The sequence below is a fragment of the Pundamilia nyererei genome, unplaced genomic scaffold (genome assembly GCF_000239375.1).
Source record: "Pundamilia nyererei isolate P.nyererei 1_Seehausen unplaced genomic scaffold, PunNye1.0 scaffold00095, whole genome shotgun sequence".
NCBI lineage: Eukaryota > Metazoa > Chordata > Actinopteri > Cichliformes > Cichlidae > Pundamilia > Pundamilia nyererei.
Genome location: NW_005187496.1, coordinates 2,347,398 through 2,359,988, shown reverse-complemented (window position 1 = coordinate 2,359,988; position 12,591 = coordinate 2,347,398). Strand labels below are relative to the sequence as shown.

The following is a 12,591-nucleotide window of genomic DNA, read 5'->3' as shown; positions in this document are numbered from 1 at the left end:
AAAGGACTTTAAAACGAACCCTAAATTCAATGGGAAGCCACTGCAAGGAAGCGAGAACCGGAGTGATGTGATCGAATTTCCTACTACCGGTTAAAAATCGTGCCGCCGCATTTTGCACTAACTGCAGGCGTGACAAGGTGCCCGACCTGACCCCTATTAAAAGGGAATTGCAATAGTCCAGACATGAGGTGATAAAAGCATGAATAAGAGTTTCCAAATTGGGTTTGGAAAGGAAAGGCTTAACCTTCGACAGGCGTCTGAAGTGATAAAAAGCTGATTTTACCACCCCATTTACATGACCTTCAAAAGTAAGTGCAGAATCAAGTTTAACACCAAGATTAGTGATTGAACTTTTTAGATGAGAGGTCAAATCACCAAAATCAACATCTGGAGAATCTGGAGCAATGTGGGCCATATAAAATTGCATCCGTTTTGCGACCATTAAAATTCAAAAAATTATTTGCCATCCATAATTTTATATCGCTGAGACAGTCAAGCAGTGATTGACATGGGGAGGTATCCAAATGACTAAAAGGTAAATAAAGCTGACAGTCATCGGCATACAAATGAAATGACACTCCGTGTTTACGAAAAATCGCACCAAGGGGGAGTAAATACAGCGAGAAAAATAATGGCCCAAGGATAGATCCCTGGGGCACACCCAAAAGCAGAGGGGCCACAGAGGAAGCGGCCAGCCCCAGCTTGACACAAAAACTCCTTTTGGAAAGCTATGATTTTATCCATGATAATGCCAAATCAGAAATTCCCACACAGTGGTGTAAGCGGGAGATCAGCAGGTCATGGTCCACTGTGTCAAATGCAGCTGTCATGTCTAATAACACAAGCACAGCATATTTACCACGATCAGTAGCAACAAGAATGTCATTCATAACTTTAACAAAAGCTGTCTCCGTACTGTGAAAGGGCTTAAAACCAGATTGGAAGACAGTTGCGAGTCATTCAAATAATCCAACAGCTGGGTATGTACAATCCTCTCCAAGATCTTGCTTAAAAAGGGAAGCTTGGAGATAGGTCTAAAATTTGACATAATAGAACTATCAAGGCCAGGTTTCTTAAGTAAGGGGTGTATGACTGCATGTTTAAACCCACTAGGAACTTGACCGGTTAACAGACTAGTATTGATAATTTTCAGGATATAAGGTCCAATGATGGGAAATACTTTTTGGAGAAAGCAGGGAGTAACAACATTGTTCGGGGAGCCACAGGGCTTAGCATGTAGCACCAACTCCTCTAAATCACGCAGAGAAATCGGTGCAAAAGCAGAGAATAGGCTTGAGCAAGGAGCATGCATGGCCGGATCAACAATGGGGTCAAGGTGGGATCAGAGGCCTCAGGCTAGCAATCTTGTCCACAAAACAGGTAATAAACTTATTGCACATAGCCTCAGAGGACGGCAACAGGTCATAACCCTCCAAGTTAAGTACAGAATTTCTAGTATTGTATAAAACACGAGGGTTATGAGAGTTGGCCGAAATAAGTTGAGAAAAGTATCGTTTATCGGCCTTAACTGCCCTCTGATAAGTTTTCCAACTAATCTTTAGGGCTTCCAGGGAGACATGCAATCTATCTTTTTTCCACTGTCTTTCACATTTCCTACATTGTCTTCTAATAGCTCGGGTACAATCTGTTAACCATGGACTAGTCTTAGATTTACATTTTCTTAGTCTCAAAGGGGCAACAACATCAAGCACAGATTTACAAGCAAAGTCAAAATACAAAAGTAGGTCATCTGCAGTGGGCAAGTCAGGGGCATAAGACATTAATTTTTCAAACAGTATAGAAAACCGCTCAGCAGAATCAGAGCCAAAGGCACGATAACATCGAACAGGTGCAGCCTGATTTGCAAAAGCATTAGCAGGAGGAATATTAAATAAGATAGGCATATGATCAGAGAAAACTGCATCTTCAACACGTACATTGCAAACAGATAAACCATGAGATAAAACTAAGTCCAGTGTGTGACCACCAGAGATGGGTAGTAACGCGTTACGTGTTACTGTAATCTGATTACTTTTTTCAAGTAACGAGTAAAGTAAGGGATTACTATTGCAAAAAAGGTAATTAGATTATCGTTACTTTCCCGTAGGAACGCTGCGTTACTAAAACCGTGATTTTTTTGCGAGAATGTCTCATGACAGTGACGCAAGCGAGTGCGACGTTCGTGACAACAGCTGTATGCAGATCAACAATGGATCATATATCTAGTGCAGGAGAGAGTATGAGCGTGCAGCGTTTAAAGCGTGGAAGTACTGACTACTTACTTTGAGTTTGATTCCATAAAAAGTGACAAAAACATTAGCGTCCGTTGTGCGTGGGAAGAAAACTTCTTTTTACAGCGAAAAAAACCCCCTAAACAAGCACCGAGTGCGCAACGACGTAATGGGAAATTCACATAGAAACTCGCGGATTCTTCCACTGACCGCTGCGGCACACCTGCACCAGGGCAAACCTCCGCCTACGCCACTCCTGCTTTACAAGTGAAAATAGAGCAACAGGATTGCTAGTCTTTGATTTTATTTATTTTCTGCTGTGTTTTACTTGCATCTATTTGAAAGACTGAGTGTAAACACAAAAAATATTTTATTTTATGTGCTGGAATGTGCAGAAAATAGGTTTCAATGTTAAACTAATTTCTTCCAGTCAGTGAATGTTGCATATAATTTAATTTTTGCTTGATGCATAAAGTTAAAAGATTAAAACTGTTAAAACAAGTTTTAAAAAAAGAGACTTTTCCATTGATTACATTTTGTATGATGGATTATGCAGAAAAAGTAGAATTGGGCTGAAAGATCTATCGCTTTATCACCTATTCAGATTGTAAATCGTGTTTTTAAAAAGCAACTAAGTAACTAAGTAATTAATTACTTTTGAAAACAAGTAATCAGTAAAGTAACAGGATTACTTTTTGGGGAAGTAATCAGTAATTAGTTACTGATTACTTTTTTCAAGTAACTTGACCAACACTGGTGACCACGTTCTTGAGTGGCACCACTAACAGATGGGACAAAATTAAAAGAGTTCACTAAGGCAAGGAAGTCCTTGGCCAGAGGCTTCCCCAGACAGCAAAAGTGTATGTTAAAATCACCAAGCAGGAGGATCTGGTCATACCGTGAGGCACAGCCAGCAAGAAACTCTGAGAACTCGGATAAGAAGACCTTGTTATATTTCGGGGGGCGATAAACAATCGCACATAACAACGAATGCGAGTGGCCCAGTTTACATAAACAGAGTTCAAAACTGGTGTAGTGAGACGAAGGGAAAAGCTGCTTCAAGTCCAAGTGAGCCTTAAAAACAGCAGCAAGCCCTCCTCCGTGACCAGCAGCTCTTGGAACATTAAAAAAGGTACAGTCAGCAGGTACTAGTTCAATGAAACCATTCAACTCACCGGGAGAAATCCAGGTTTCAGTCAGGAAGAGCAAATCCAGAACACGAGAAAGAAAAACATCCTTCAATATGAAGGTCTTATTTGCCACCGACCTGGTATTTATTACACCCAGCCTGAGAGGAACTGGGTCCAAAACTTCCAACGCATTAGCAAGCAGATCCACCGGTCGAAGGTTTTTCTTGTCAACTCCGCGCCAGTGTAAATGTCGTAGAGGAAAGAGATTTGCAGGACCATTTTTGAAAGACCCAACAACAGGAATCAACCAGGAATCCACCGGGTCCAAGGCACGCAATGGCACCAAGAGTCGCGGACAAAAACGGCGATCAATCAATGTTTAAAGAAATCTATATCTCTAAATGTTTTGTCTTTTCTGTCATGTGATTCATCTCGCAGCTCTACATGTTTGAAAGACTTGACCTGAAGGTTTCAGTGTGAGACAACAGTGGTACCACTTTAGTGACTTTGTAGTGCTGTGCTAGTATGTTAGCACAGGCACCATTTTGTGTGTGTGTGTGCGTGTGTGCGTGTGTGTGTGTGTAAACTCAATTAAATGAGAATGCCAAATGACTGGATGCATTATGCCAATATACAGTTTATGGGTCATCCTGGTTTGACCACGTCAGGGAGTGGTATTTAAACAGAGACCAGTACAACATCCTCTTCCTGACCTACGAGGAAATGATTTTGGTAAGATGTTTCTTCACACTTTTGTTGTTCCTAAGGAAACTCAAATAAAATATCTGGCAGAGTTTAAGGTTCTTTTTCTCTTGCCTTCCTGCTTTTCTTTCAGGACCTGAAAGGATCAGTGAAGAAGATCTGCAACTTCTTAGGGATAAACCTGACTGAAGCCGCCATCAGTCAAGTTGTGGAAAAAGCTAAGTTTGAGAACATGAAGAAGGACTCGAAAGCAAACTATGAGCACATGCCACCAGAGCAGTTCAGTGGAACATTCTTGCGCAAAGGTAACGTAACAGACCTGCAGCCGCTGTGCAGAAAAATGTGATATCAGTGTATCAGGTGTTGTGTTTTTCTCTTCATTACAGGTCAGCTTGGAGACTGGAAGAACACACTGACTGTTGCACAGAGTGAAAGAGTGGATCAAGTCCTTCAGGAGAAACTTGGTGATTTGCCTTTGAGCTTCATCTGGGAATAAGCAGAGCAGCTCTTCAGGGTCTCCCAGGAGTTTTAAAAGCATTGATTTCATTCATTGGAAAGCCTTAAAATGTGTTTTTCTGCTATTTTAATTTTCAAAAAAACAACAAATGATTAATGTTTGTTTACCCAAGATTGATTCATGTTACGTAGATCATGATTCCAGGAATCAACAGTAAAATGTAAATCAGTCAACATATCTGAGATGTCTGAAACCAGTACACGACACTTTGGATTCTCATAATTTCTGAATAGTCATTAACTATTGATTTTTTTTATTCACATCACTTTTGACAGTATATCCTGACCTTCAAATAGAAGAAAATTCTTGAAATAAATGTACTTTTGCCATGAAGAAAGTCTGACCTTTGATTAACCTACAAGTGATTTCTCTTCCCATGAGTCAGCAGCCAAGACAGAAGTATCTTATTCATTTGTGTAGAAGAATTAAAAGGAAAGGATCCTACTTTGGTAACAAACAAAACATTACAAAAAGAAATGGTGCAATTGCAGTGTTATTTTGGTTAAAGTGTGGTTCAGCATGACATTCTTCCTTTATTTAATCCTATACAGAATCAAACCTCAGACCTGTAAATGGCATCCACTGAATATCATTTAATTAATATGTGAAATACAGCTTGTTAACACATGTTAGTGTAAGTTAATAGTCTATTAAAAATAACAATCTTATTTCTTTAATGGGACTTCTTTTTCTGATCATTACTGAAGATTTTCTCAACATCAGGGCTGCAAAATGTAAATTTGATTTTCACACAGCAACGCTCTGATCCGTGATCCAAGAGTAACATTTGGATTTATCTGTGAGAAACCCTTCTTACACAAGTAAACTGATCCAAAGATGGACTAAACTCCACATTATTCATCTTTATATAGCTGTCTGGAATAAAATTTCATGTTTCAAACACAGGTATGTCAGGTTTTGAGAGTCTTTTAATGTCACTCCATTTGTGGTTTTAAATGAGAACAGCCTTCTATCGTCAAGCCAATCTTCCAGCAGCAGCATTATAATGCAGTAGTCGGGGCACAGCATAGGTCAAACCAACACATTTTCTAGTAAAAGTAAAACATAAATGCTTAACACTTTAGTTTAACATTAACTATAGTACCTCTAAAATAATGTACATTCACATTCATTCATTCACATGGGGTGAAGAACAACACAAACTGTGTCTCTTCCCCTTATCCGTTTGTGTGATTCACAACTAAGATCGAGTTGATCAGTGATCGTCTGTGCAGGTATAGTAACTTCAACTTCCTGGCCAGTCACACAACTCCCGAGCACATAGACTCTCTTCAGAGTTTTGAAATAAGAAACAGCAATGTCTTGCGTCTTTTACAAAGTCAGGTCAGTGAGAAATCTCTGCAGCATCCCATTATTTTGCAGTTTTATTCTGTCCAGACTGATCTGCTGGTTACATATAATATCCCATAAATCTTCCCTCAAAAGGCTCAGCAGATCATCACTTCTATCTATGAGTTGGACGGGCATCTGAATCAATATTCTATAAACTCGCATGAAGATGCCATGGCTGGAGTTCACAGGGGTGCATACACTCATCCACAGCTCTTCAGATCACATCTGTCTCAGGCTCTAATGCTTCCAGGACTGATGGACAAGAAGGGAAAGGTCAGAGCTGTATAGACGCTCAAGCCAGCCTGAAGAAAGAGCTGGTTTTGAGATATAGTATGACAAAGTTCTTTAAGTGGTTAAAAAATAATTTGCTCATAATTTTTGTGTTTAATTGTATGAAATAAAAGATAACTTTGTTGCCGAAAAGCAGAGTTCTATTGAAGTTTTATTGTTAAGGAAAGGCATTCAAGGATTAGAGGCTTTGTATTTGTAACAAGTTCATATGAAAATTCAGATTTTCTTCTTAGTCAGTTACATAGCACTATCATCATATATCAATCAAATTGCTGATAACTTAGCACACAGCTTTTTGAAACTTAAACACTCCTGAATGGAAACAATAAACATAGTGGCAGCTTAAAGCTTCAAATGGGTCACTTTATGGTGACAACATCTAGCTTTTATATACAGCCAATGAAAACAAATTGTTTATACATTTATATAAAACAACTCTCAAAACTATCACTTCAGCAAAACACTGCAGACCTTGAGACTCCTCAGAGCTTCGATCAGTTTTTTGAGTGGTACCTGACGGGAAACAGTACGTGTCCTCATCTCCACTATCTGCCTAATGATGATGACGAAGAAGAGTCCAGGTCTGATAAATGATAACAGATATCAATGTGATCAGTAAGAACTGAAATTGATTATTTCAAACTGAACTGTGTTTGACATACTTACCCAGTTATTATCCAGTGGATAATAGCACATCCATATAAAAGAATTCAAGTTGCTTTATACTTTTCCCACATTCTGTTTCAGTAAAATATTTTTAGTATCTCACATACTGCATATTTGTTTGTTACTTTATAAATTAAAACAGTGGTACCTCAGTTATTTTACTCCTTACATTACGTAAAACGTAAAACCTTTGCTCCAAATTGAGCTATTAGAAGATAAGATAAGCCTGTGGGTTGAAGAGATAGTAATCATTGACAGGTTATTATGACAATGAAAATGTCATAATAACCTGTCATAAAAATGTCAAAGGATGTTCTACCCACTTACACAGTGTACCTGCACCGTTCCAAAGCAAACAAAGCCAACACTCAAAAACAGCTTGTAATCTTTTGAAATCATTCTCCTTTTCAACCTTTAAATCACTGCTATTCTTGTACCATCTCAGGTTTAAATACATCTTAATTTTAAAAACTCAAACACAATTTAATCCAAAGAAAATTAAAGTGAAAGATTTCCTGAAGAACTGACTTTGTTCTGTTTCCCCCCCCTTTTTTTTCTTTCTTTACTTTTGATAAGATTTAAATGACTTGCTTCAAATTAGCTTCTAACATGCTAAGTGGACCACTTGCAAAGAGGACAGTGTAGTTCCACATCTATTGCTATAATAAAAACTGCAAAAAGTTATTTGTTTGTCTAGCATAAACTTTTTTCTTCCTCCACCTGTTATCGTGCTGTTTGTACTTGAGTGATAGTGGGGTAAATATAATCAACAGACACTCGATTTTTTTTTTTTTTTTTTTTTTTTTTTTTTTTTTTTTTTTTTTTTTTTTTTTTTTTTTTTTTTTTTTTTTTTTTTTTTTTTTTTTTTTTTTTTTTAATAGGACAGGGGGAAAAGAATGAAAGAAAGAGGGGGAGAGAAAGAAAGAAAACCAAAGGGGAGAAGAGACGGTGAGAAGGGGGGGAAGAGAGAAAAAAAACAAACAACGAAAAAAACAAACTCCTGGGTCACCTGTATGGAGAAAAAACAAACAAACAAACAAACAAACAAACAAACAAACAAACAGAGGAGACAGCAAACAACAAAGAGCAACACAATAATAGAAAAAAAAGCACCATCACAATAAACTACCTAGTCATAAATATCAATAGTTACTAAATAATAGACGATATTGTTCAGCACGCAAGATAGACAGCGCTAACCAACAGACACTTGATTTTAATTGAAAATGCCAAATGAGATTTTAGCTCATGGGGGAACTATAAGATCGATGGCTCAGTGAAAAAGAATCACAACTCGCCATAATTTCTGTTGTGAGCTCTGGTAGATTTTCTTTGTGTACAGGCTGTGATCAGCTGACCTGTGCTGCTGCTGCTTTGATGTTTGCTGCTTTTTGTGGATTTGCACAAGTTTATTGTTTGAGAACCCGATGTTCCCACTTCTGTAAAGGATGGGATTTTTATGTAAATGTCAATTTGACAAGCTGAACGCATTCTGTACTGTACAGGAGACACGGCAGGAGATTGATTGACAATGCGCTGTAAAAATGCGCTGTAAAAAAAAAAAAAGCATGCAAAATTGCACACAAAAAAAAATCTGCGAAACAGCGAGGCCACGAAAGGTGAACCACATTATAGCGAAGGACCACTGTACTTCATAATTACCATCACACATTTGTTTTATCCTTTACTGCACACTGTTCATACAGGACTGACCGGAGGGCAAGAGATGGTTGCCATGGTAATGGGAGTGTGTTAAGAAATAGAGAGATATTTTTTAATGCGTATCTGCTCGTTAGATTGTTTTATGAGAGGCCCAGACTTGACTAGGTCACAGGCCGACCAGAAACTGCATGTTTTTGCAGAATATGGGGAACACACAGTGAGACTAAGTTTAGACAGGTTGCCCTGGCAACAGCCCTCAGAAAGGGGAAGGTATTGCAAGCTGCACAGGACGTTTTAGTGCACAGGCATATTAATAAATCAGACAGAAAAGAGGAACTTGTACCATATAAGGAATGTTTGTATTGAAACTGTGACATGCAAAGTACCGAAATAACACCATATAAGACACGTTGAGCTTCAAATATTAGAGATCCTGCAACTGGCGTTTTGGGCTGTGCAGGGGTCTCTCTTCCAGAAGTTGATTGAATAAAAATAAATATAAATGTTTTAACACACTATGAGTCTGTTTTCTCTGTTCTATCACGGCGACAAAAGAATCGGGGTTAATATTTGGTGTTTCCGCCCGGTTCTCCTTGCAACAGAGAGAACAAATGTGGCCGAAAGTTGGATCTGATATGAGGCAAACAGAAGACCGGTCTAAAAAGGTAGGCACAAACCTGTTCAGAGAAAAAGCAAATCTGTGCATATTGGATGAATTCTAAATTATCTGTTCGCTGAGTTACTGATCTTAACTATTAAATTAACTCAGTAGTGGTAAAACTAAAGTCTTGAGAATAAAGTAAAACTTTGAAGTAATGATAATGAAACTTGGAGAATGACAGTACTGAGTTAAAAGGGATATGTGTATTTCATGGTAAAAGAGAAAACGAAGTTATGTGTGTTTAGGATATTAGGTAATTGGTCATTTTTATGGGTTTAAGTCCCTATTGATCATAAGGTTGGACCTGCATCGGTCAAATAGTTCTGGTGGACTTTTGGTTGTTGTTTCAAATTATTATAAAGTATCCTAGGACGTAAGTTTGACTTCTAAGAAGTGCATAAGCTTCGAGGTGGAGACCTCCCGCTTTTTACAGACGTGTAAAAAGACCCTCCGGCGTGGGTAATTACTCCAGGTGGCACCTGCCAAGATTTGGGGCCTTGGGCTAAAATAGCCAGTGATTGGATCACTTTGACGTTTGGAACGGTATCTGCACTTTTTTGGGCAGCAAAGGTTGGATCTCTGGCGTTGGATGCTTTTAAAATTAAAATAGGGTGTTTAGAAATTGGGCCAGGCACAGTTTGTAACTGATACTGGTTAATTGATCACAAAAAGGTTGGACCTTAGCATTGGACGCTTGTTAAATTTGTCAAAATTGTGTAGGATTTTGTGTTGAGTATGTCAAGGATCCCTGTGTTTGTTGTAATGACTAATATAATATATATAATATTATAATAATATATTTGTAATATAAAATAAGTATTTTTGGTATTTAAAAGAACTTTGCAATTTAACAGTGATTTAAAGGCTGAAAGGATGCTGAGTGTGTGTGGCTGTGTGTGTGTTTCAGCAAGGAAGAAGCAGGAAACTGTGAGCTTGTGACGTTGCAACATAAAAACAGAGAAATTAGAGACTGAATGTCTTAAAAAAGTAATAAAATGATATTAATTACATATTTAGTGTGTCAATACAGGTGGACTCTTTTCAACCTAAAAACATGAGTACAGCGGCAAAAGGATAGATTAATACAATTGGGACGCGGAACAGGCCAGCCTTTGGCTTGAAATTTGACAGCTTGACCTCTCATTCTGTCCCCATCCCACTATAACTCTAGGCAAAGGGGATTCACAATTTTAATACATAAAACTGTTAATTTCACAGTAATTAAAACACTTATAGATACAGAGGGTAGATTTCTAATCCTCAAATTATCTATACTTAACAAAAAGTTATTGTTACATCCTGTGAGGCTGTGGGAGTGTGTGGGCGTGGTGTTGTCTTCTCCCTCTCCTCCTTCTTTCTTGCCCCTCCCCTTGTCTCTCTCTGCCCCTGCCTTCTCCTTTAGGACACACCTACTGCTCATCTGCCCTCGTTACCACCAATTACCCTCAGAGGTGATAAGCTGGAGAAGAGCAGTGTGGTGGGGTGGAAGAGGCTGCTGGTGGATTTCCTCTGTGCTGGTCAGTGTGTGATACTGGTTTAGGTATGGAAACGGCCTGCTGCGTGTGATCAGCCCCACCGTGCGTAGCTCTTTGTGAGTAGTTTTTAGCCGAGCGGTGGTTTCCCTTAAGTAATGGCGGCCTCCATTATTTTGTTTAGCCTGCCTGGTTATTGTTAATAGCAGCGTTGCTGTCTTTTTCTGTTGAAGCCTTGTTGTTTTCCTTTGTTGAAGTGGTCACTATCTCTTTGGGTTGACCTGTCTGATTTATCATTAAAGCAGCGGTGCTGTCTCTTTTTGTTGTTACCATTTATGTGATTGAGGTATTTGATTATAATAAAGATTTGTTTTGTGTGACATACCTCTGCCTGGCGTTCTTTTCATTTCACCCGGATCAAACTGTTACTGTCCCCTACCCTCATCGCCTAGCTTTTATGTGGGGACGTAACAAAGTGGTGGCTCGTCTGGGATCGGAATGAAGGGAATTGAATTGATTACAAGTGTGAACAGGTGTTTGTGTGTTGTGTGAGGGTCGTTTGACTAGCTGCTGCTGCTCTCCCCAGCTAGCACAGGGGAGTGTCTAGCTGAGCATTTGCTCTTCCTTCGGACACGCGTTTTTTGTTTTGCCTTTGTTATTTTTTGGAGCAAACCCGGGTGGGGATTAATTCTGTTGGGGGTAGGCTTTTCGGTGCCTTTGGCACTTGATGATTTGCCTTTAATGTGGCCTCGAGCCTGGTACGCTCCAGAAGCTAGGTCAGGCTAAATTCTGAGTAGGCAGGATTGGGGGGAGTGTGGGTAGAATTTTAGTTAATGTTTGACTTGACACAACACATTTTATTTTGCCTGTTTTTGGTTGTGTAGTGAAGGTGTTTTGTGTGTGTGTGTGTGTGTGTGTGGCCCAAATATTGATGACCCCTCATTCTTCTGTGTGTAGTTTGGGGGGGTTTTTTTTGGTTGGTTTTTTTTTTGTTTTTTGGCACCCTCTGATCACCTAAATTGCTCACTTATTGTTGGGGGAGACCTCAACTTTGGACTGAATAAAGAAAGACAGGCTCAGTACAGCTGGAACTCAGCGTAACTGGCAATCCCACAAATATAGTTACACAGTATTTGAGCGATTATTTACTTTGCGACACATGGCGTGGCCTTCATCTCAATAGTGGGGAATATACTTTCTTCTTACATATTGTTAACTAGTGATGGGCAGATGAAGCTTCATGAAGCACTGAAGCTTTTCATCAAATTGGTTCACCCCAGCACAAAGCTTCTTGAAGCTTCATTTGCTGTAGTAGGACATCTACTGGATGTAAAAATATTGGCATGAATTTGAAGAGCGTGGCCTTTTGCACACAGCCTGTAAATGTCAATAACAAAAGGAGTGTGTAAAACATGTATATTGTAGTGATGGCAGTATACTGTGTATATTTATACTGGCAGTATGGAAAATGATTATTTGGAAACGTTTAAAATGGAAATGATCATTTACTGTGAGGTGTGGTTGGGGTGTGGACAGTGGTTGTGCTTTTGTAATGTTGAGGTATGGACAGCTACACACTGAGGCGTAAGTCCTGCCCATATTTTATTCAGTAAAAACTACATTTTCACTGCTTTTATGGCCTTTTTAGTGGGGAGAACATAGCTCGGATTTAATGATTTAACAAATCTTTTGAATCCTTTGTCCTCCACAATGCTAAATGGCTGGGAGTCCTCAATCACCATGCTAACCAGGTCTTCATCTATTGGAGATTGTTCTCCTGAGGAAAGACAATAAAGACAAAGCACAAATATAAATATCACACACGTAACTTATAACAGCTGTATAGTATTGTTATATCATTTAGTAACATTACTGCATGCTATATTATCATGGCATTTGATGGCTC

The 12,591-nt window shown here is 38.9% G+C and overlaps 1 protein-coding gene across 1 annotated transcript in view; it reads left to right on the top strand.

Moving 5' to 3' along the window:
• LOC102206692 (amine sulfotransferase-like) overlaps positions 1–4,604 on the top strand; it is a 12,886-nt gene extending 8,282 nt beyond the window's left edge. Inside the window, exons 4-6 of the mRNA XM_013912621.1 lie at positions 3,999–4,093; positions 4,197–4,368; positions 4,450–4,604. Coding sequence (XP_013768075.1) covers positions 3,999–4,093; positions 4,197–4,368; positions 4,450–4,559 — 377 coding nt within the window. The 3' untranslated portion in view covers positions 4,560–4,604. The remainder of the gene's footprint in view (positions 1–3,998; positions 4,094–4,196; positions 4,369–4,449) is intronic.
• The last annotated feature ends 7,987 nt before the right edge of the window (positions 4,605–12,591 follow it).